General features: G+C 41.8%; 2 protein-coding genes across 2 annotated transcripts in view; one reads left to right on the top strand and one right to left on the bottom strand.

The window, feature by feature from the left end:
- LOC125232317 (ubiquitin carboxyl-terminal hydrolase puf) overlaps nucleotides 1–16024 on the bottom strand; it is a 45567-nt gene extending 29543 nt beyond the window's left edge. The window contains 21 exon segments of the mRNA XM_048137943.1: nucleotides 116–410; nucleotides 2689–2836; nucleotides 3033–3213; nucleotides 3421–3605; nucleotides 3774–3852; nucleotides 4119–4246; nucleotides 5874–6004; nucleotides 6091–6334; nucleotides 6655–6774; nucleotides 6777–6819; nucleotides 8137–8248; nucleotides 8406–8524; nucleotides 8619–8691; nucleotides 9198–9276; nucleotides 9671–9838; nucleotides 9958–10176; nucleotides 14190–14461; nucleotides 14608–15207; nucleotides 15210–15370; nucleotides 15626–15722; nucleotides 15869–16024. Of these exon segments, the coding sequence (XP_047993900.1) occupies nucleotides 116–410; nucleotides 2689–2836; nucleotides 3033–3213; nucleotides 3421–3605; nucleotides 3774–3852; nucleotides 4119–4246; nucleotides 5874–6004; nucleotides 6091–6334; nucleotides 6655–6774; nucleotides 6777–6819; nucleotides 8137–8248; nucleotides 8406–8524; nucleotides 8619–8691; nucleotides 9198–9276; nucleotides 9671–9838; nucleotides 9958–10176; nucleotides 14190–14461; nucleotides 14608–15207; nucleotides 15210–15370; nucleotides 15626–15722; nucleotides 15869–15911 (3497 nt within the window). The 5' untranslated portion in view covers nucleotides 15912–16024.
- A 669-nt stretch (nucleotides 16025–16693) lies between these two features.
- On the top strand, nucleotides 16694–25571 carry LOC125232413 (dol-P-Man:Man(7)GlcNAc(2)-PP-Dol alpha-1,6-mannosyltransferase). Its single transcript, XM_048138065.1, has 8 exons — nucleotides 16694–16877; nucleotides 16954–17086; nucleotides 17519–17692; nucleotides 18151–18304; nucleotides 19521–19665; nucleotides 22145–22371; nucleotides 22681–22821; nucleotides 22993–25571. Exons 1-8 carry the CDS (start codon nucleotides 16752–16754, stop codon nucleotides 24194–24196), a joined length of 2304 nt encoding a protein of 767 aa, XP_047994022.1. The 5' UTR covers nucleotides 16694–16751; the 3' UTR covers nucleotides 24197–25571.

Genomic DNA, 25571 nt, shown 5'->3' with positions numbered 1-25571 from the left:
ACGTGGGTATGATCGTTGTCGTCCAGAACCTGTGCAGTACGAAGACTTTGCCACTCACTTATCCAAAGCTAAGAAAATTCTGGCAACAATAATTTTAGACACGTATTGCACAAACCTTCTTTTAAAAGTATCCAAATGCGTTTTCAACAACAGCAGCGCCCTCTGCACACACTGCAGCGCCGCCTCCTCCGTCATATGCTCATAAATATTTTGCTTGTCCGGAGCTTTTTCCGTCTTCTCTTCACAAGTCATCGGCGGTACCGAGGTTTCTCCGTCCTGCTCTTTCGCTATGAGCCTCTCGGCGGCGGAGGAGAGATGGAACATGCATTTGGAGACGAAGTCGTCCTCTTGCAGTAGTTGCTGGCCCATGTAGTAGCTGTTTAGGTATTGGATGGCGCCCATGGAAACGTCTGGAAAAAAGTAATTACGAGGGTCATGCCAAAAGAAGTTAGATACTCCATGGTCATTTGATTGATACTGGCCAGTTATACACCAATGTAAAGGTAGGTTATCTGCTTATAAATTTAAAAATGGAACACTTGGAAATTCTTATGGCCGCTGTACACATATGGCCAACGGTTCCACCAACCCTTTGTGAAACCCCTTGGCCAAGATAAGAGCCGCTGTTTACACATTGGCGAACCAATCACTTGGCATTGGCTCCTCATGAAAGATGGACGTGGAATGGAAAAGTCTAGGAAATTCTAGATCATAGACGTTGACAGAAAAATTTGATTAAAAAATAATAACCCCGTAGTAAAATTAAATTATTTGAAATATTAACAATTTTTTGAATATTATGATAAGAACATTTATCTTTTTTAGGAAATACATTAAACATTTGCAAGGTTATTTTATTTCCTAAAATCTACACTATTATTGACATAGATAAACTTATTATTTTCGTAAATATTTCACTACCGTCCTCTCTGACGGCTGACGACCAACTGAATGAAGCGCCAACGTGTAAACGCAGTTGGCCATTGGCGCCAAGATCCTTTGATGTGTGGACAAAAAACCGACACCAATCGGTTGGCCGGCAAGCGCAAGCGCCAACTGCCAACTTACGGCCAAGTAGCCCTCTACACGCTTGGCCAAGGGGGTTGGTGGAACCGTTGGCCATGTGTGTACAGGGGCCATTAGGATTCCTTTTTAATTATTTTTTTTCTAAATAATTTTGGCGGGAATTTTCCGCAACAATGGAGCTTACTCGACGTGATTTTCGTGTTATGATATATTATGACTTTAAAAAGGTTTAACACCTCAAGAGTGTTTTGAACTTTTAGTCTCGACTTTTGGAGAGTCTGCGTGTTCACGTGCAACTGTTTTCAATTGGTTTGCTGAATTTAAAAGAGGACGGGAGAGCTTTGAAGATGAGGCGAAGACCGGACGGCCGCCAACCGCAGTCACTGAAGAAAATGTAAAGACTGTGGAAAAAAATATTCGTGCGAACCGACGAATTACATATGTAGAGCTCGAGCGTGAACTGGGCATTGGATCAGCAGCATTGCAAACTATAATTCATAGTAAACTGTCTCTTCATAAGCGTTGTTCAAGATGGGTGCCGCACAAGCTCACCGATTTACAGAAAGACCGTCGCGTGGATTGGTGCAAATTTATGATAGATAAATTCGACGCAGGCGAGAACAAAAACGTATATGATATACTTACAGGTGACGAAACATGGCTATATAACTACGATCCCGAAACAAAGCGACAGTCCACAGTATGGTGTTTTGAAGATGAGCCGACGCCAACAAAATGTCGCCGAACCCGAAGCACACAAAAACAAATGGTTGCCTCATTTTTCTGCAAGACGGGACATATTGCTACAATAGTGCTAGAAGATCAAAAGACAGTTAATTCAGAATGGTATGTGACAGTTTGTGCCCCAAGAGTACTGTCAGCTTGGTGTGACAAGCGGCCGAAGTCAGGAACCCGGCACCTGCTCTGGCACCACGACAACTTCCGCTAGAACACTTGACTATTTCAGCTCAAAAAACGTGACTATTCTGCCCCACCCCCATATTCCCCTGACCTAGCCCCCTGTGATTTTTATCTTTTTCCTAAAATTAAAGAAAAATTAAAAGGAAGGCGATTTGAGAACAAAGAAGATGCGTTGGCTGCGTATAATTACGAAATTTCTGAGGTGTCTAAAGAAGAGTGGTCATCGGTATTTTCTAAGTGGTTTAGACGGATGAAAACGTGTATACGTGTTCACGGTGAATACTTCGAAAAAATAGATAGCTGTAATAAAGAATAAAGTATGTAAATTTTGAGTATCTAATTTCTTTTGGCATGACCCTCGTACGTTCACGAATAAAACTCAAAAAGTAAAAAAAAAGAAGTTCTTAAAAGCCACATGTCACTGGACAAAATAATTAGACTTACACAGAACACATCTCAGGAAAACGGCAGTACAGGGTAAGGGTAACGGCAGTACGGCAGTTCGAAAATGGTTTCCTTCTCATTTTTTCCGGAAACGTTCGTATTTGTCATGCTAGTTTAGTCAATGTCAGTACATCTTGTATTGAGGCTGACCGCGCGTGCCTATGCCACGTTGCCAGCTGGTGCACACTAGAAACACATACCTGTGCTATTCGCGCGGAGGGCTATCTTCCACAGGTGGTCGATGGCGAGCGTGTGGCGATGCCACGTTGCCAGCTGGTGCACACTAGAAACACATACCTGTGCTATTCGCGCGGAGGGCTATCTTCCACAGGTGGTCGATGGCGAGCGTGTGTGGGTGCGCGTCTCCCGTGCCGCCCGTGCCGAGCGCCATGCGCGCCAAATTGCACAGTTGCTGATATAAGCTGAGGCCCATGATGCTTATCGTCTGTTGAAAACAAAATCAAACATTATTTCAATTTGAATTGAATAAAATAAACATAAAACCAATTTACAGTGAGCTGCAAAATTACACGGAGAAATTATGAATTAATTCATTGATAAATTCGCTATGCACTTTTGCAGCTGATAGTATCTACTTCATCCACTGTTGACCTGTTAAGTAGCACGAAAACAAATCTCACCTCAGGGTCAAGGGTGGGCATCTTCTCAATATACAGGAACCGGAGCGCGTCTAAGCCCAATGCGTGCTGCTCTGGCGACTTGGTGTGAGATAGCAGCCAGGAGTAGAGACAGTCGGCGCATTCTGGAGTACCGCGGACCACGAGACACTGCCACAGCTCTTCTACTTGATCCACTGTTAACCTGTCCAGATAAAAAATACACCAGTTAATTGATTGATTCATCATTAATTTATCTCGTATGCTTGAATCTCCTTTCAGACCATAAAGTGATGTGTGCGTAGTGCGCTGCTTCACACGAGGCGCGCGGCTGGGACACGTAGAGACGCAGGTCCTCTACAAAGAAAGTATACATATATTCTGTCTAGGAATTTTATTGAGGAAGTCTTGCCTGAAATGCTGCGGCGATCCAACAGGTGAGAAGATAGCCGTAAGAAAGTGCAGTCGAACAGTGAGTTCTGTGATGTGCGCGTAGTGCGCCGCTTCGCCCGAGGCGCGCGGCTGTGACGCGTAGTGACGCAGGTCTTCGAGAAATAACCGCATCATGCCGCGTTCGCGTTCTGCCCACATTACCACCTAGAAAGAAATGATATGTCAGTCTAAATATTTTATTAATTTTAATAAGGATTTGAATAAAATCCTATTCAAGATTATTCGGACCGCTTAGAGAATACTCAAGCCTATGTAAATGTAAGAGACAAAGGCGTCTTAACTTCTTAGGGTAAGGTTTAATTTTAAAAATACCTGATGCATATCCATTCCGCGTAGTTGTTGAAATGACGAAAATAACTTCGGCAAAAGACGAAGCGAGACTGCCACAGACCTGCAGGAGCAGAATATATCTCAATCACTATTTTTTTTATGGACATTAAAATAACGTGGTCGAGTTTTATATAACATTTATGTGTAAGCAAAAAAAAACAGACAAAACATTTTTTTTTTAATAGTGGTGTCTAAATTATATCTCACTCTGCTCTGACCAAATGATCGGGCCGGCACCGCACGCGACATTGTAAAATCACGACCAATGCCATCTAATTATGTTTATACAGAAGGAATTAATTGTATGTGGGAAATGTGTAAACATACCTGTGATTGGCAAGATTATCGAGGCACCCTTCGATGAACTTGATTCGGATGAATTTGTCGGTGCTGAAGCAGAGCAGCGCGCACAGCGCCTTCTCCGCCTCGAGAGCTAAGCCTTCCCCAAGTTGTTCCTGTAAAAGAGGAGGGGTAGTTGAAAAAGGATTCGATTGAGGAAATGTTTGATGCAATTTTTGTAAAAATATGTAGAGTGAAAAATATTTAAAAACACGACGAACACTGGCGTCGCCTTTCTGGACGGGCATTATACTGATTTAGTAAGAGAACAAGTGATTAGTATTGATGTCCGAGGTCAAAGGAACTTGAAAAAATAATGGTCCTTTTTCAGTCCATACTATTCACATTCAGCCCATCCTGTTGCCCCGACATTGCTAGCACTCGGTGAGTACTGAGCAATAGAGTAGGAATTAAACAAGCACACGGTCCCTCCTCTTGCTTCCGGATTAAAAACCGGTCGTCGGGAAACTGAAATGTAAATAAGGTATAAATGGATGAAAATGTCTCTTACAATAGCGCCGTCCTGCAGCAGGTCCCACAGCAGCGTGTTGCCAGCGCGGCACACGTCGTCCACGTTGCAGGCCAGCGGCGCCGGCGCGGCCGGGGACGGCGGCCGCGCGAGGAGCCTGTGAGCCACTGCGCCTGTAGTGTGAGGGAGTACTCACTATAGCGCCGTCCTGCAGCAGGTCCCACAGCAGCGTGTTGCCAGCGCGGCACACGTCGTCCACGTTGCAGGCCAGCGGCGCCGGCGCGGCCGGGGACGGCGGCCGCGCGAGGAGCCTGTGAGCCACTGCGCCTGTAGTGTGAGGGAGTACTCACTATAGCGCCGTCCTGCAGCAGGTCCCACAGCAGCGTGTTGCCAGCGCGGCACACGTCGTCCACGTTGCAGGCCAGCGGCGCCGGCGCGGCCGGGGACGGCGGCCGCGCGAGGAGCCTGTGAGCCACTGCGCCTGTAGTGTGAGGGAGTACTCACTATAGCGCCGTCCTGCAGCAGGTCCCACAGCAGCGTGTTGCCAGCGCGGCACACGTCGTCCACGTTGCAGGCCAGCGGCGCCGGCGCGGCCGGGGACGGCGGCCGCGCGAGGAGCCTGTGAGCCACTGCGCCTGTAGTGTGAGGGAGTACTCACTATAGCGCCGTCCTGCAGCAGGTCCCACAGCAGCGTGTTGCCAGCGCGGCACACGTCGTCCACGTTGCAGGCCAGCGGCGCCGGCGCGGCCGGGGACGGCGGCCGCGCGAGGAGCCTGTGAGCCACTGCGCCTGTAGTGTGAGGGAGTACTCACTATAGCGCCGTCCTGCAGCAGGTCCCACAGCAGCGTGTTGCCAGCGCGGCACACGTCGTCCACGTTGCAGGCCAGCGGCGCCGGCGCGGCCGGGGACGGCGGCCGCGCGAGGAGCCTGTGAGCCACTGCGCCTGTAGTGTGAGGGAGTACTCACTATAGCGCCGTCCTGCAGCAGGTCCCACAGCAGCGTGTTGCCAGCGCGGCACACGTCGTCCACGTTGCAGGCCAGCGGCGCCGGCGCGGCCGGGGACGGCGGCCGCGCGAGGAGCCTGTGAGCCACTGCGCCTGTAGTGTGAGGGAGTACTCACTATAGCGCCGTCCTGCAGCAGGTCCCACAGCAGCGTGTTGCCAGCGCGGCACACGTCGTCCACGTTGCAGGCCAGCGGCGCCGGCGCGGCCGGGGACGGCGGCCGCGCGAGGAGCCTGTGAGCCACTGCGCCTGTAGTGTGAGGGAGTACTCACTATAGCGCCGTCCTGCAGCAGGTCCCACAGCAGCGTGTTGCCAGCGCGGCACACGTCGTCCACGTTGCAGGCCAGCGGCGCCGGCGCGGCCGGGGACGGCGGCCGCGCGAGGAGCCTGTGAGCCACTGCGCCTGTAGTGTGAGGGAGTACTCACTATAGCGCCGTCCTGCAGCAGGTCCCACAGCAGCGTGTTGCCAGCGCGGCACACGTCGTCCACGTTGCAGGCCAGCGGCGCCGGCGCGGCCGGGGACGGCGGCCGCGCGAGGAGCCTGTGAGCCACTGCGCCTGTAGTGTGAGGGAGTACTCACTATAGCGCCGTCCTGCAGCAGGTCCCACAGCAGCGTGTTGCCAGCGCGGCACACGTCGTCCACGTTGCAGGCCAGCGGCGCCGGCGCGGCCGGGGACGGCGGCCGCGCGCGCGGCGACAGCGCTCCGCCCGCGTAGCCCGTGAGACACTGCGCCTGGACAGTAAACAGAACTTCACGAGTGACGTAGGAGAACGTATCTTCACTAGTTGTTCGCAGCAATAAAAGTTGTCACCGAAAAAAATAGCTCGCTAAGCGATGCTTGCTTGGCGGTCAATGCAAATAGTGTTGCGGGTACGAACACGATATAGTAATCGCCGGCGTGTTGAACATTAGCTTTATAAACGAACGACCAAACTGTCGGAACTCCACATTCGATTCTCGATGCTGCCTAGTTTCTAGCTTTAATCGCTGCTCCACCCAGGCGTGCACACTAGACTTCAAGGGCTGTCTTCTCATTGGATCTGTGGTCATACCTGCGCGGCGAGTCGTGCTAGCTCCTCCTCGCAGGCGGAATCGTCTTCGTCCAAGTCGGGCAGGCGGTGCGAGTGAGGAGAGATGGCGGACGAGGCACTGCCCTCCTCCTCTCCCCTCGGCGCTTGTTGTAGCTCTCCATTAGGCGGAGCTCCATCAGCCTCCTGCTGGAAGATTTTATAGTGTAGGATACAAGCATACATACTAATATACTAATAGTTTGTTTGTCCGTCTTTCACGGCAGAACGGAGCGACGAATTGGCGTGATTTTTTAAGTGGAGATAGTCGAAGGGATGGAGAGTGACATAGGCTACTTTTTGTCTCTATCTAACCCACCACTTCGCTAAAAGGGGGGTCGGAAGTTTGTATGGAGCATTTTGCAATTTTCGAATTTAACGGGAGCGAAGCCGTGAGCAAAAGCTAGTAGACTATAATTGCGACGAATCGGAAACGTCGTATGTAATGTTTGGATGATAGTCACAGTAAATCATTAGATAAATAAAATTGGTTCAGAAATATATAAAAAAGGTCACATTGGAACAGATGCCCGAATGGCAAAAAGTCCAGAAATAACAGCTAGCATAGCAACTATAGCAAGGCTTCGTCGATCAAGAGATTTACTATATGCTTAAGAATTTCTTGTTCTGCCTGAATTTAGGATCGGCTTCCAACAATATACTCGGTTTCTTGCCAGAAAATTACTGAATAAGAGATGTCCATAAGAATTAAGAATATGCTTAAAGATTGCTTTTTGATAATATTAATATTTTCGGAAATAATCGCTCCTAAAGGGAAAAAAGTGCGCCCCCCTCTAACTTTTGAACCACAAGTTTAAAAAATATGAAAAAAATCACAAAAGTAGAACTTTGTAAAGACTTTCTAGGAAAATTGTTTTGAACTTGATAGGTTCAGTAGTTTTTGAGAAACATATGGAAAACTTCGGAACCCTACACTGAGCGTGGCCCGACACGCTCTTGACCGGTTTTTTTATCGGACTTGTCTTGATGAGTACCCGAAGTCTAGCTGATGCTGAACCCTGGCTGCACCTAGGGGAACTCGGGTTTAGTGTAACACAGGCAAACGCTGGTTTCGACATCGGACTTGTCTTGATGAGTACTCTAGTGAGCAGTACCCGAAGTCCAGCTGATGCTGAACCCTGGATGCACCTAGGGGAACTCGGGTTTAGTGTAACACAGGCAAACGCTGTTTTCGTCATCGGACTTGTCTTGATGAGTACTCGAGTGAGCAGTACCCGAATTCCAGCTGATGCTGAACCTTGGCTGCACCTAGGGGAACTCGGGTTTAGTGAAACACAGAATTTCTTGTTCTGCCTGAATTTAGGATCGGCTTCCAACAATATACCTCAACCATATAAAACATAGTCTAATTTCTCACACTTTATAATCTTCGAAACGTCGGTTTCTTGCCAGAAAATTACTGAATAAGAGATGTCCATAAGAATTAAGAATATTAGTAGCACTTACCTGGCGTCCACATTATCACTAAAGAGCTGACAGTGCGCCGTCTCGCTGCCTGATGATTCTTCCTCTACTTCTGATACCGACTCCGCTAAGTCTGCCGTCTTCAGTTGTGTCGCTACAGGACAAAACAGATCGTAAATATTAAGTTTAAGGCCCTGTAGCTTTACTATTATTTTTTTATATCGTGGTGGCAAACAAGCACACACCATAGCCTCTAGACCAGCTACTCAACTATGAATGTGTTGTAATTGGTTATAAAGATGGGTACTCACGGAAATGCCTTTGCTTGGTGGTCTTATGCCGTTTCTTGTAGAGCTTCTTCTTTCGCGGCCGCAGCAGTTCTTCGGCGCCGCTGCTCGCACTGCCGCTACTGCCGGCGCGCTTTCCACGTCTATAAAAACGACATATTATTAAATAATGCAGCAACATTTTAAAGATCATAGAACAATTGCTTAAAATTGTACGTTGTGAAAAGATTTACTCACTTTTGACATGATTTGAGGGTAGCGCATTCTTTCTTTGTCAACTCTTCGCCTTCACGGAGCCACTCTTCTTGTTCTGTTAAAAAATATATATATTTAAGATTTTTTCGTAGAGAAGGAAGTCAAGAACACAATGAGAAAGCAAAAAGACATTTTATCACGCCAGGTGGCGCCACTATAACCGCCTGCTATCACTATCAAATCATATTACAGATGTAGTGTGAAAAGATTTGCCTTCGAATTGTATACGTACGAACGTGTCATGCTATTTCAGTCAGTGTCAATACAAGATGTACTGACATTCGTGTCATGCTATTTCAGTCAGTGTCAATACAAGATGTACTGACATTGACTGAACTAGCATGACAAATAACGAACGTTTCCGAAGGAATACGAATTTGTCCTTGAAATAACAACATTGTGGAAATTGCACATAGTTCGAATTTCAAAAACCAGTTTGCTCAACTTATCGGGTTTCACCAGTAAACCCTATGTTGTATTGCGTACATACACATACAGCAGTTGCAGAGGTGGCATCTGTCCTAACCTTACTGTGCATCCTCATTGACGTATTAGACATACCTGTGAGTTCGCGCTGGTGCTTGCTCTGCTTGCGCGGCGTAGGGCCCGCTTCTTCGCCTGATGTGGATAGCTCTTCACACTAAAACAAAATGGAATACTCATTCACCTCATTACAATACATAATTTTAAATTAGACATTCTTTTAGCTAGTAGGTAAGTTAAACTAAGCAAATATTATAGAGGATTTTTACACGGCTTGACTAAGGGTCAGCTCACACCGGAATAGCAGCGGCCGGCAGCGGCGAACAGTGGGTGGCAGCGGCCGGCCCGGCCGCAGCCGAGGTAATTTTTAAAAATTAGCCGAGGTAATTTTTCTCCACATATTTAAAAATACCAGTATCACTAGATAAAGTTTAAAATTATTTCCACTAAAAGTGCTCGCCGCGTCGCTGCCGGCCGCTGCCATTCCGGTGTGAGCCGACCCTAAGCCCCACAGTAAGCTCGAGAAGGTTTGTCGTTGACGCTATACGTACCGGGTCGTCATCGGAGTTGGTCTGCTCCATGCTGACGCTGGCCTCGCTGGAGGAGTGGCCAGGTTTGCACGCAGGCTTGAGCCGCGCGTCCTCCGGCGGTGGAGTGCCGGCCCCCGCTGCGCCGCGGGACCACATCGCACGCATCAGCGCTGAAGCTAAGTACAGGCTCTACAAAACAAATGACGTATCATCAATCAATAGTCCCATGGAGTGCAAGCACCATCGCGAGGCAATGACCTCGCGCGGCAAACGATTGATGTTGGAGTATTTCGAACTATCAATCATACCTGTTCCGTATGCTCCTTAGGCGGCAATGAACACAGCAGGCTATACAGATGCGAGCAGGGCTTAGGCGCTAACGCACGTATGAACCCCGGCAACAAATCGTACACCTGTCTCCCGCAGTGTTTCAGTTGTGCTGCCGCCCATACTAGTTCCACGTGCTCTGACGTCACGCGCCCTTCCACTGCCAGGAACTTGAGGATCATGTGTGACTGCTTGATAACCTAAAAATAAGAATAATTTTAAGATACAGTTGATTGTGAATTCCTAATTTAAAAACCTTATTAGAATTAAGATATTGTAGGTCATCAGTGTTTTTAGGTATTGATATTGAAACATTTATCTGTAAATTGATAAAAATCACTAAACAAGTAAACAGTACTCCAAATCATATTCCAAAGCAAGGACGTATATAAGGGGGGGTTCAGGGGGTTCAAACCCCCCCCTTAGGCAGGGCCGGATTAAGGGTAGAGCGAGCGGAGCGGCCGCTCTAGGCGCCACATGGTAAGGGGGCGCCAAAATCGAGAATGTGGAAAAATCCATACAAAAAATTATACTTACGTTGCGTGGGCGCGCACATATCACAAAATGGCGAGAGGATTCGGAAATCAATCCACCTATTGAAAATCTAGATTTGTAATTCAGATTAAGTGGAAAGTTGCACCATGCTAGGGCGCCGTAAAGGGAGGATTCTAGCATTTCTAGCCCTTGACAAACCACATTGTGCGGCGAACGGCAAAGTTACGTTGTTATCCAAATGCAAAAATATGACTCTACCCGATAGTCCAAAGCGGAGTTCATCATAAAGCCAAAGGCGCAAAACGTCTCAGAGAGGCGCAATTTTGTGAGTCGCAGCATATGGTGATGGCGAAATATAAGGCCTAAATCTCTTAAGTCTCTTAATTAACTCTTAAGGTGAACATATAAGAAAAGTCGCCGCTGTGAAGTCAAAATACCCCAAAATATGTCAAAGACCGCAACTCTGCTGAGCGCAGACGATAAAAGCTTGAAAGTTCTCGGATTCCCCGCTGGCGGGTTGTCTTAATTAATCGAGTCAATAGGAAAAAAAATCGCGCTTACTATTTATAATTATATGCTCTTTTAGTTAGGACAAATTCCGAATTTGCTTTCTTGACTTGGACACTATAGTGCTCCATTTTGTTTGTTATTTTATGTATATGATATTCACGTTCAGCCACACGTAACTATACTAGGGTGCGGCTACGAAAGTTCAACCATTTGTCCCTTTCGCACTCTGTCTGATGAAATCCATAAATTTTGTATTGCGTTAATCTTCAAATTACGGCATTACTATAAAAAAAATTTCGCGCTCGCTACGCTCGCGATTTATTTTCCTACGTAGAGAAACTTCTTCAAAAGGGCGCCGAAAATTTATGCCCTGACGGTGAACTAGTGGCACCTCGTACAACTGGTCGCCAAACCCATCGCAATAATGTTCTAGGGGAAACTGCGGAGATATACTACCGGCGAAACGTATATTAATTATCCTTTCTTGGAACATTTGATATCCGAGTTAGACGCCCGATTCCAACCTCATGAATACACAGTTGGCACATTACAAAAGGTCTTGCCAACGAAGACTAATAATGTTGACAACGGGTTACTAATGTATTACCGAAAGTTATTTGCCAGATTTTCACATCCCAAACAATGTATCCCAAAAATTTAAGAGGCAACTCATCACTTCCCAACTTATCGTGTGACATATACATATTTGCCAAAATAATGATATCAAAATAAATATTTAGACATTTCCTTACTTTGGCAATGTTCATTTTACCAAACTTCAATTAATCAAAATGATTAATTGCCAACCAATATTATCCCAACAGAAAAAAAGCCAAATCTAACATTTGGTAAAACATTTCTTGGGCATTTTTTATTTTAACAAACCTTGTTTACTCAAACCGAGTAGTTGACAAAAATATAAATAAACCACATTTACTTTGACATTTTTTTATATAACCAAATCTTAACGTATTCGAAATAAACCTACTTTTTAGTAACAGTTTTGTGTGGGGGTCGCAGTTCTAACCTAACCTAAACCTACTTTCTTCGCTACAGTTTTGTGTAGGGGTCGCAGTTCTAACCTAACCTAAACCTACTTTTTTAAGCAAAATTTTGTGTGGGGGTCGCAGTTCTAACCTAACCTAAACCTACTTTATTTAGCAACAGTTTTGTGTGGGAGTCGCAGTTCGAACCTAACCTAAACCTACATTCTTAGCAAAGTTTTGCGTGGGGGTCGCAGTTCTAACCTAACCTAAACCTACTTTCTTAGCAACAGTTTTGTGTGGGGGTCGCAGTTCGAACCTAACCTAAACCTACATTCTTAGCAAAGTTTTGCGTGGGGGTCGCAGTTCTAACCTAACCTAAACCTACTTTCTTAGCAACATTTTGTGTGGGGGTCGCAGTTTTAACCTAACCTAAACCTACTTTCTTAGCAACAGTTTTGTGTGGGGGTCGCAGTTCTAACCTAACCTAAACCTACTTTCTTCGCTACAGTTTTGTGTAGGGTTCGCAGTTCTAACCTAACCTAAACCTACTGTTTTAGCAACATTTTGTGTGGGGGTCGCAGTTCTTACCTAACCTAAACCTACTTTATTTAGCAACAGTTTTGTGTGGGGGTCGCAGTTCTAACCTAACCTAAACCTACTTTCTTCGCAACAGTTTTGTGTGGGGGTCGCAGTTCTAACCTAACCTAAACCTACTTTTTTAGCAACATTTTGTGTGGGGGTCGCAGTTCCAACCTAACCTAAACCTACTTTTTTAGCAACATTTTGTGTGGGGGTCGCAGTTCCAACCTAACCTAAACCTACTTTTAGGTTTTTGGGCTATGTTTAGGTTTTTAAAGTTTATTTGACTCGTCATAATTATGGTATTTTCGTCAAAAGTGTTTGTGGGAAGCAAACGTGTAAGTAGTTGTTAAAATCTGTTTGGGAAATGAAATTCGGTAAATGAAAACAATCATGTTAAAACACTTGTCAAAAACTGGTTTTGCATAGTGTGTTTTTAAGGAAAAATTTTTTTACTAAACAAATTATTTGACTAAATAATTTTGTCCAGTAATTAATTTGACGAAAGTAAAGTTGAGCAAACTTTTCTAGTCAAAGTGAAACATTTGCGAAATTGACAGTTGGGGTTATAAAAGTTGCATTACAACAGTTTGGGAAATTATCATTTGACGGATTTTAACGTTGTCAAATGTTATTATGGGAAAGATTGAGTTGACAAACGTGTAGTTGGCAAAATTCGTTTGGGAAATGAAATTCGACAAAAAAATCTTCGGTAAATTAAAAGGATCCCGTTGACAACGCCACAAAAACGGAACTACTGAAAGCTGCTAAACTTTTTCTTGGGTTAACAGAAGCAGAAGACCACAAATTCAAATCTGAATACGAACTCTGGCATAATCATTGGTCAAACCTGGAGCCTGAAAAAAAAACCTAGAACTGCTATGGGGCCATTGACCAGTGTGATCCAAATTTCTTTCTTTCTTTCTTTCGATCAGAAAGTTGCTATTGATACTGGCCACTTGGCCAGTACAGCAACTGCTGAAAGAAGTTTCTCAACCTTAAAAAGGTTAAAAACATTTTTGCGTAATAGGACGGGACAAGAGCGCCTCACGGGGCTAGTTCTTATGTCTATCCATAGGGAAATAGCTGCCGTAATAGATGCTAATGATATTGTCAATCAACAAATTTTAAGAAGAAAGCGATTAAATATAGTTTTATAAGGAAGTAGTGTCTTTTAATCTGCATCATTATTAATTAAATGTTCGAGACCGCTTTTTATCCGGCTGAGTTTATGACCCGGACCCCCCCCTTAGACTTTCTATATATACGTGCTTGTTCCAAAGGATACTCAGTTATCAGGTATTAATTAGGGCTTATGTAAATATGTAAACTGGGAACAAACAATAGCTTAATTATGCTATTTTTTATGTCAGATAATGCAAAGGCATGTGATAACCAAAACTGTCCCAAGTCTGATGCCCTCTGACAAGGCACATCAACATCATCATGATGCCTTTTTTCGCTCACTGCTGGGCATAGGCCTCTCTTCTACTCATAGTATGCCACTTGTCCCGGTCCTGAGCTAGTCTCATCCAGATGTTCTGACAAGGCAAATCTACACAACTTTGTATAAGAATCTCCTAATAACCAGCTCAATGCCCTGATTATTATCTTTGAACACTTTACACTTGATTAGTACATACCTCAACATGTAGATTAGGTCCAAACAGATGCTCAATGATGTTATTCTGCGTAAGCCAGGTTGCCAACTGCTGTCCAGCCACCTCGGCATCTTGCGCAGGCTCCCCCGCACACAACTCGTTGTGAGCAGCTATATGCGCATTGATTTGCGCTACACCGGCTAATCTCATTGTCAGAGTGCTACTGTTGAAGTATTTAAAGGCTAGGGCTAGACCGTCACCATCAAATGTGAGAGGAGCATCTAGAGGCTCCTTTGCAGCTCCCCACATGAAATCTAAACACAGTAAACATAGTTTTGATTGATATTATATCTTTTATTAGACAAATACCTCATTAGAATCCTCTAGTATTGTCTTTACAGTCACTAGAATATCACAGACATGTTGGAAATTAGAAAAATATATTTTAAATTGTTCTTACCTGCCATAGACTTCACAGCTGGTACTCTAAGATCTTTGTCCTCCAAACTGCACATGTATTTTAAGATTTTACTCCTCAAGGGCATGAACAGTTGTGCCACAGCTCGAAAGTTCAGCCATAATTTGAGATTTCCAACAGCTGCCACAATCGCATGCGCCATGGACAGTGGAAGCGTGCTGGGTGATGCATGCTCAAACACCGATGTCATTGCACACACCCCACCAAGCTTACAGAACAAGCTAACATTACGAAGTAGATATGCAGGTATTTCCGTATCATGTAGGTCACAGTAAGAACTTAAATTTGATATCTCTTGAGCAGATAGGTCATCTAAGCGACTCAGTGCCGAGTGTTTACAAGCTAGGTATAAAGGGAAATTTAAAAGGAATATTTTGGAGACAATTGCCATGAGCTTTTCCTTTTGCTGTAATGACCAGATTTCTGCATCATCAGTGACTGTAGGTTTGGATGCTGTGGATGGAACTTCTGCAGCCTCGCTCGGCTCCACAGGTGTCTTAGGCTCCTCGGGCTCAACAGCAGCCTGTTCTTCTTTAGGCTCATCACTTTTCTCTTCATTGCTGGGTGGGGAGGTTCTGGTGGCTGGGGCTTCTCCTCACACTCTTCAGGAGGTGATGTCTTAGCTGCAGCTATCAACTCATCTTTGAGTAGCTTCAGTTGACACACAGACAAACATAAGATACTCTGCACTACTAAATAAAACCTTTCAAAGTTTTTTACATCTCGGTAGCAGCACATGCATTGCCTGGAAAAACAGTTTCATCTTAACCCCAATTCATAAAAAAATATCATTTCAAACATTATTTCATAGTTTAGAGACTTCAAAACATTACAAAATGACATTATCTAATATATTACTCGTGTTTTGAACATAACAGCTGACTCAAATGTGAGTACAATAAGAATACAACCAGACCCTTACACTGCAACTTATTCACATCAGACAAACATTGTGGTGATCAGTTGGTTATCAGTAATGTAATACTGATTTTGAACTTACCGTTGAGGCCACGAAATAATGTAGTTAAGGACAGTCTCTAGTTCGAATTGGCTTATTGTTGGGTATTGGGAAACATCGTCAGTTAATCTTGCCTCACCTAAAAACAATGAAATTAAACAAGAATTTGAAACAGCCGCGACAAATAAATTACTCGTTTTTGTAATAAAATTAACGTTACATTTCTCGACGTAAACAGAAAGCACGAGAACGAGAACTACAACATTTAGAAACAATGTAACTTACAATTTAGTAAAAGCTGTGAAAACTCCGAACAAACATCACACATTCTTATGGTTTTGTAACAATATTAAGCGAAATATTATTGCAATATCATCGCAGTAATGATTTCGTGTGAAGTATTGACCATAATTGATAATTTTTCGTCTCAGAAAACGAACACTGCCTTGTATGTCACGGAATCCGTTTCCACCATTGTTGACGATTGTTGTCAAAAATTGCGTTTAGTTAAACGGCTTTACATGTGAAGGATATTTTTGAAGCGATGAATATTCATTGCAGCTTCAATACAACTGTAATATGGATTAAAGTTCACTCAAAAGGATTGCTTTAGATTAATTGTTAATGTAAAACTGAATAGTTTTGTACCCAAATGTAAAAAAACTAAAGAAAATTGAAATATTAATGTTGGGTTGGTTACAAAAAACAAACTTCTTAAGTGAATATTTGTTACGTTTTAAGTAAAAACATGAGTTATGTTAATATGTATGTACTATGATATCTCAATTTTATCAATTAAGTCATTAATAATATACAAGGTTACAAAATAACTTGCATTAACAAAACGTACCTTTTAGTGTCGTTCAGAAAATATAATATCAGGTTAACGTCTGTAATTCAAGTTTGTCACTTCGTACTTTGAATATTAAGTTTATTTAAATGGTGTAACTTCTTATATATATTTTTATCAAAGTCTTAATGAGATTTGTTATTCAATTTTACCCAAAGCGCGTATTCTTTTACCTGAATCTTGCCTGAATGAATCTAAGTCATGTAATCATTTCTGATCACGAAACTTATGTCATTAAATCTGTCAACAACATCAAGCAGTTGACGTTTCAGCTGTGCGCTATGGGTTGATTATTTTTGGATTTTAGTGTAATAAAATATGGCTCAATTGCTTTATGTCATTGCTAGCTTACATGTTGTATTATGCCCATTTACAAAAGTCGAAGAAAGTTTCAACATACAAGCATTTCACGATATTTTATATCATCGACATAACCTCTCACAGGTATTGAAGAAAATCTAATTTTGGACTCTTTAGTGTCATACTTACAAATGTGTAATATTTTAATAACTTGCTCCAGTACGACCACAATGAGTTCCCGGGAGTGGTGCCGCGAACATTCGTCGGGCCGCTTATTATTTCGACTCTGTCGGCGCCTATGGCCGCAATTTTTCATCTGTTTGGGATAAATAAGTTTTGGATGCAGTATGTTGGTAAGACTTTATTGTATATGTACGTGTACTATAAATCACAAATAAATTAGAATAGACGTAATGTACACTATAAATTATCTTATAATTCTTTTATATTTATTTATTTATTTATATATATATTTATTTACACTGACGATCTCGGAAACCGCTCTAACGATTTCGCAGAAATTTGTTATGTGAATAGAAAACGCGAATTTTCGAGTTTTCTTTAAAACGAATAGAAAATACACTATTTGAGTTTTTGTGGCGAAATGCGCACCATCTCGTGTGGAGTAGTTGTGTTGTTAAGGCTGAAATTCTTTCGCTCGATGTTACTATTCATTTTTGAACTAGATGGCGACACATGTCAAGGATACGAAACAGAACCGAGCGAAGCTCGGTTGCCCAGATATTTTTATATAAAGTACAATTAGTCTATTATTTTGATTTCAGTTCGTCTAGTATTAGCATTGACAGTAATCGGAGCATGGACGCGGCTGAGGAACACGCTACAGAAACAGTTCGGGAACACATTCGCCTGGTGGTTCACTTTGATAACAGTGACTCAGTACCACTTCATGTTTTACATGAGCCGTCCACTACCTAATATCCTAGCATTGCCCCTTGGTAAGTAAGAATAAATTGCATCATATTTCGATAGCCCTCCAGAATTATTAATAAAGTAAAACTATTACTTTCAAAAGTGCATGATTTTTGGTCTGTGTCATGTTAAATAAACAAAATATAAAAGCTTATTTCCATTGAGAACTTAGTACCTACATTAATGAAGCTTGTTATAATTTATAACAAATGTGTGGCTCTAAGTTAGTACCTGTGCAAATGTGGAATTGGCTGACTGTTCCCATGTTAATACCTTTCTTCTAACTTTTACATACCTAACTTTTATAAATAATCCTAATCAAGTGGTCCCAGATAGTTCATTCAAAAGTCTTTTGGTTTGGTTTTCTATTTTCATTAGTCTTAAATTATATAAAAAATTAACCATCCACCAAAACCCCTATAAAAATGAACCATCTAAGAGACCAGAATTCATTATACACATAGTAAAGTTTCTTTTTGTTCAGTGTTGCTAGCCTTTGAAGGATGGATCTCGGGCAAGCACAAGCAGTTCCTAGTGTCTGCGGGAGCCAGTATGATCATCTTCAGGTCAGAGCTGGCGGTGCTGTTTGGGCTGTTTCTTATCATTGACTTGTACTTTAAGAAGCTTGACTTCAAAACGTAAGTTATTCCTAATCCATTCATACTAAGTTAGTGCTTATCCAACAAATTTTCTATGAAACTAGTATGGCAAAAAAACAAATCAAAAACTATTTAATAAAATAATTTGATTTGTTCCCTACATCGATAGATGGCAGCACCATCTCTCTCGCTATATTGTAATCCTGCAAAAGGATTCATATAGGAGGTGCAAGCACAAATTGCTCGCCCTTAGAGTTGGTCAAAGGCGCCTAGCCTTCAGAGATAACATACACTAGAGAAATTTCGACGGGTACCTCGGCGGTCGGGGTGGTGTAGCGGTGGAACACGTCAGCCACGATAGCTGGAGACCCGGGTTCAATTCCTGGCTTCGCCACCAGTGAGGTTGATCGCTTTTTCTTTAGTGTATGGTATCTATTTCAGTTTATAATGAATTTATATAATTTAAAAAAACGCTATTTTGAGCAACGTTCCGAATTGTCGTAAATTTTTGATGCAAGCAGGATGAGAGAAACAGATAAAAAAATTAGCCATAGGCCAAAGTCTAACTGACATTCACGGTGTTTGAACAGTGCCTAAACCAAATCGATATAAACAGTGTATGATAGTTAAATTCGACATCAAAGTCGGAGTTAGAGGAAGCACCATGCCACATTCTCTAAATGGCCGCCATACACAGATCCTGAACTTTATTTCTTAAAAATAACTATGGCTAGACTATGTCCAGATATTCTGCTTTGTGGATCATATGTCGTTGAGGTTCACATAGTACAATTTTTTTTCGCAATCGTATCGTTTTTTACGCACTTTGTGAATTTTCTAGTAGCATTTGTCCGGAATCGTAATTGTTACTCGGGAGGATTAAGTCAATACTGTCTAAACTACTTGCTTTACGTCGAGTTTCTAGGACAAAATGTGAACCTTATTATGTGCCTTATTAAGCCTATGTCTTTTTTTAAGAAAAAAATATAATAGCAAATAAATACGGCTACTCAAAGTTGTCCTCATACTTAACGATACAGTCTTTAATACTATGGCAAAGTTAGGATCAATCAGTTATCAGTCATAGATTCATTAGAAATAATAAGTATAATATAATCTTATGATTTAGTGATTGCTTAAAGTCATGGGAATTGCCATGTTTTGTAATTTAAATTACTTCACTAATTTTACTCCTAACCCAAAATCATCCTCTTGAATGACCCATTTTAAATATGAACCTAATGAAATTGGGCAGGTTGCTCAAAATAGTGCTACCGGCGGGCGCGGGCCTGGTGGCGCTGACGGTGGCGGTGGACTCCGTGTTCTGGGGGCGCCTGCTCTGGCCCGAGGCGCAGGTCTTCTGGTACAACACCGTGCTCAACAAGAGCTCCAACTGGGGTGTATCCTTTTCAACAAACATGTGGATTTTGGAACTAGGAATGTGATATGTCATTACTGTTTAGCATCCCCTTTATTCATTTTCATCATTTGGTTAGCTTGAATTGAATGTTCAGGATCACAGCCATAAAAAAAGAAACGAGGGTAGAAATATAACCAAGACTACATAAAATCTTGACCCTCCAAAAAATGTTGATCCTTTAATTTGACATGTCCTAAAAAATGATTGTGAATTATAGACAATTAATACAATTATACATTCTATAGTATGTATCTTTAGGTATTTAATAGTATTTTATGCAACTGGTGGTTAAAAGAGGTCAAAAAAGGTGAGTAGCGTGGGTTTATGGGTAACAATTTGAGGCGAAGCCGAAATCTAAATAGATTGTTTAGAGTTATTACAACTATTGTCTTTCCGCGCTCCGGCTCGAATTCCACGCAACCCCATTACTCCTTTATGTCCACCTCTCAGACGAACTGTTTATGGCAGCAGCTCGCCCGTACCGCGGTTCTGTAAGCTTCTTAATGCGTGTAGTGATCACACTGACATACATTTTGACTCGCTAAGTAAATTTAAACAGCAAGTACATAGTTATCTATCCACATCTAGTGTACTGAATCATCTGTAGAAGAATCAGTTACCTTAATTATATATTTAATAAGTTATTGTTTGCGGGACCTTTTCTAGTATTTCTTTGTATGAAACGCATGCTGTGTTTACCTGTAAGTAATTGTTGCACTTAGTCTGTAAACCATTTGCTTGTATAAATTTCAATTTTTTCATGGGCCAGTGTAAACAGTTGTTGGTGAACCAAATAAATAAAATAAAAAAAAAATAAAATAATAAAGACGCCACGAACATTTTTTGGCTCAGTTAAACACCGTTGCATACAATACTTTTTCTACGACCAAGCACTTACTTTGAAAGAAAATTATAAATTCAACAAATACCTACTTTCAGTCATCTTAGTTATCTTTGTAGTGGACTACCTACCATTTTGAATATGCAGTTTGAGTGCAAACATGAAAATAAAACTGTGGTATGGTTCTCTGAAGCCTGGCCACTAAGACGAATCGAGCCGCGTCGAATCGAGTTCTCATAAATTTGAATGCGATTCGACGCGTCGCCAATGAACGCAGCAGAAAACGAACGAGACTCGACTCTGCGAATGCCAGGTTTTATCTGACATTCTAAGGTTGGCAACAGTGTATTTCATACAATATTTTAATTTTCTACGATGAAGTGATTGGTTTGTTAAGTTGGTAGCAATGAAATTACAGAACTATAACAGCTATAACGTGCTACTGCTACAAAATGTTTTCAGGGTATAGACTAGATAGCTTGTCCTGACATCTTTTATGTAGGGTTTTAAAGTTCTATGCACGACCTTGTAACTCACGAATAACAGTACGGGAGTAGAAAAATAAATTTAAACAAAATCTACCCTCAAAAAGCTCCTTAATGCCAGTTGAAGGTAATTTAACGGCTCAGCCACGACATTGGTCCAAGCGCGACAGCGGTGAGCGGCGGCCATACATTGGAGCGAGACACAGCGATGGGACTTTTCATTCGCACGTATGGCTGCCGCTCACCGCTGCCAATCACCAATGTCGTGGCCGGGCCGTAAAACATTACGCGACCAAACAAGATTGTTGCTCAGTCACAGATCCACTTGGTATTGTTTAAACGACAAATGTTGTAATTACCCGCAATCGTACATTGTGTATTAAAGGCGGAAAGTGAAGGATTACGAACGAGAGGCTGTTTGGCTTTAATAACTCGAGTTTTGTAATCCTTCAGCCGCCCGTGATATATACAATGTTTTTCATCACACTCGCGAAGTATTAACCAAATTTTAAACTAAATGTATTGAAACACTTATGCTGACATTTCATACATTCGTCCGCCATCATGTAATTTTTGACAGGTCGTAGAAGGCTCCACCTAGGTATTTACGTATTTACCTTAAACAAAGGATACTATAGACTAGACAGCCAAATAATAATACCACTACCGAACGAGATGGTCACATACAAATTATAATAAGAGTGACAGAGAGCAAAATGTTATTTTTTGTCTTTGTCATAGTTTCACTTTTCCGCCGTTGCCACAAACGAGTTTGTGGCAAACAATAAGGACGTGGCTTGTCAAGCTTATTATCCGCCCAAATTACGTAGGTTGTTTATGGTAAACTGTCAGCCATTTTTAAAGTGATTCTTAAATTCGCTCCATTATTCTATATCTGTCCCTTACGGGTGTACGCTTGCGTCAAGTCTATAGTATCCTTCGTCTGAGGTATTTACTCAACCGCCGTAGGGCGGTAAAACAGCTCATTACGTATCAGTATGCAGACATGTAATAACACCGTTTAGGAGCGAGTGTGATGAAATTATACAAATTATTTGTTTACGTTCTTTTAAATAAGTAAAAGTATAGCAATGCATTGAAATTTGAATAGAAAATCCTTAGCCAGTGATCAGACCTCCCCATTCCTCTGGTACCTGTACTCAGCGCTGCCTCGCGGCCTTGGGCCGAGTTTACTCCTAGCGCCGCTCGGCGCGTACCTAGACAAGCGAATGGTGCAACTGGTCGCGCCGGCCCTCGTCTACGTATTGCTCTACTCGATGCTGCCGCATAAAGAGCTGCGGTTTATCATATACGTGTTCCCGCTGTTCAATATGGCGTCTGCTGCGGCCTGCTCTTACATGTGAGTTGTTAAAAATGTATATTTTTTGTCTTGGGTTCAGTTGGGTGAGCGTGGGTAAATAATCACGCCAAAAAAAAGAAACCAACTTAACTATGATTAGTTCAAACTTTATTCATAACTTTAGCTTTTACACCTATATATGGTTATCACTATTCTATTATAAAACATTCTTCATAATATTTTCATGTTCTCCTATTTATCAAAATGGCTTCTAAATAATCGGTGACTAAAGAGCTCTAATTATTGTTATATCTCTCTGAAATACATTGGTAAAATTGACATAACAAAGTAACCAATTCGTTTCCTCAGATTCACTCGCCGAACGAAAGCGCCGATCTTCGAGCTCCTTTTCTGGGGCACCATCGTAGTGGTTGTCGGCAACGTGATGCTCTCCATCGCCTTCGTGTCCGTGGCCATGACCAACTACCCAGGCGGGGTCGCCATGACGAGGTAAGCTCCTCCTAAAATACATCAATACCGTGGAACACACTTTTAATAGTGGAGTATAATTAAGTGTTCCACTACTTCCACTAGAATTAAAAACTTCTGGTTTTTATTTTTTATAATAATTTCCTCTTGTGAAAATGGCAAATCTCCTATAAATTAGTATATATTTTTCAGATTCCACAAACTTCTGAAGAACGAACCATACGTCCACGTACATATCAGTAACTTGGCAGCACAAACCGGCGTAACCAGGTTCACAGAGATTCACAACCATTGGCAGTACAGCAAAAACGAATCTCTCGACGCAGATCAGTTACAAGAGTATACCCATCTCTTAATAGAAGCTAAGAGTAAATATTCACCAAATCTGAAGTCATTCACACATACGCATACCGTTCTAGAAGGTATAGAAACGTTTTCTGCAGTGTCCCTAAATTATAAACTGATACCTCCAATAAAAATAAAAACTCGGCCAGCTCTGTTCATTCTACAGAGGAAAGATTTCCGTGAATATCCACATGGTCATAAAGCCCATATTGTCAGTAGTGCTAGAGAAGAACCAGATTTAAGCAGCCCTCCAGATGACAGTATGTATAATGAATTAGAAACAGAATATACAGATAATGGTAGTTCTGAATCTGAAGGTATAGATGAAGAACAAACTATTGAAGAAGAACAGGCAGCGGAAATTGACGAGCCAATTATTAAAGAAGACAATATTGCTGAGCCTGAGGAAGAATCTCCTGTAGAAGACAAGGCGGAAACCGATACAAATGACCTACAAATTGAAGAAATCATCGAGGAAACAGAATATTTAGCGAATGTTCAAGAAATCGAAGAAAAAGACGAAGTTAGTAAAAAAGTAAAGGTTAAGAGGGCAATTGAAGAGTTGAAAAGTTTAAGAAAAGAGAAGAAACGAAAAGCTATAGCGAAGATAAAATCAGAAACACGAAAGGAGGTTGTGGCGTCTGCGAAAGAAAAACTTAGAGAGTTGATGAAACGGCACAAAAAGATCGCGGAAGAACTCTCCGATGACAATTTTGGTGCCGAGGAACATATAGTTGAAGCAGATGGCAGAGGCGACATACCAGAGGAAATACAGGAAACCGTCGTGGACCAGCAAACCCAAGTTGAAGCTGAAAATAAAGTTGAACAGAAACAAGATGTGACTGAAAATATAGTTAGTGATGAAACGGCGGGCACAAATAAAAATATAGACGAAATAGTGGAAGAAGTTATAGCTAGACTTATAGATAGGAAAATATATGATGATAAAACGAAACCAGAAGATATCAAAGCCGAGGACAGGCAAGTGATCCAACAGATAGTGGAAGAGATCTTGGCAGAGAAAATGAATTATACTAGATTTGATCAGTAATTGTTCTTAGTAGGTATTTACTGATATTGTTACAGTTACTAATTTGATCTCTAAAATAGTTATCTAACGGATTCATACATTCAGCAAAATTTAAGATACGTAGCCTCAGTTCGAATGCTTCCATCTAGAGGTTTATTATAGTTACACAATTTGTGAACGTTTGTACCGTAATTCCTTGTTATACAGTGCATTTTACATGTAACAGCATTTTTTCTAATACGTAGCATTTTATATTAATGCAATTTTACTGTTATAATTTAATGGTAAGAAATCTAGTCACATATCCGAAAAAAATAACTGTTTTATTTATTGAATTTGCCGTGGTGTATTTATTATTAAGATTTTTCTTATTGTAAATAAAACGATTAATATTTATGAGACATTTATTTTTCTTAATTTTAAGTGCATTGAATTATTTGCTTACATCGATAATAAGAATAACGATTATCAGTAATCTAATCAGTCTAATAAGGCATAAGAAGTACATAATGCACAGGTACCGTGATTGAAGTCGTACGGGTTAGCTCTGCCTGGACGCCTAGATTATACAGAGTGCAATTTAAACTTACAAATTAGTTTCGAACCATTTCTATCAGATTAAAAACAACATGTAGAACACTGTTGTCTATAGACACCTTGAGCCAGTTTTTTGGCTCAATTTTCGAAATAGTAAAGACCTTACACTGTCGTATTTTGAACGCCGCCGTATAATGAACACTGGATAATGGCGTATCTGCGTAGTCTAGCAACAGCCATAGAGTTGACTATACGTCGACGTTCGGGAAACGCATAGGCTATCTCGTAATATTGGGTTTTCATATGCCAGTAGAAGTGGAACTTATACTTTATTTACTGTGCCATAAGGTTTTCGACTTGTCAGTTCACCGCGTAGACGGTGATAGAAAAATGGCCGGAGCACGAACTCGTATGCGCGTTATATAGCCAACCATTTAGTTTGCATTCGATTAAGATTCGATTCGCTTGCGAGTTCTCACACCGTCTAAATAAAACCCAATTTAAAACAGTTGGCAGTAAAGATTGCTTCGCAAAACCAAAAACATCTTATAAAGTACTTACACATAAAAAAAGTCTGAAACATGAATCGACTGATGGTTCTATAATCTATATTAAATATGTTATAAATGCCTATCAACACTGACTAGAAATAAAATACTATGTGGACCCTATGGCCACTGCATGAATTTCTTCAGTGACGTAATTATTGAACATTTCTAAACAAAACTAATCTGGTTAAGAGCGCTATGACAAAAAATGGCGATATATTGTAAAATTCGCAATATTCAACGATAAAATTGTACACTTTACCCATACTAAATAGTATTTTATGCAACAGGCGTTTAAAGAAGGTCAAAAA

This window comes from Leguminivora glycinivorella, chromosome 13 (assembly GCF_023078275.1).
Source record: "Leguminivora glycinivorella isolate SPB_JAAS2020 chromosome 13, LegGlyc_1.1, whole genome shotgun sequence".
Lineage (NCBI taxonomy): Eukaryota > Metazoa > Arthropoda > Insecta > Lepidoptera > Tortricidae > Leguminivora > Leguminivora glycinivorella.
This window is presented reverse-complemented; position numbering and strand designations above follow the sequence as displayed.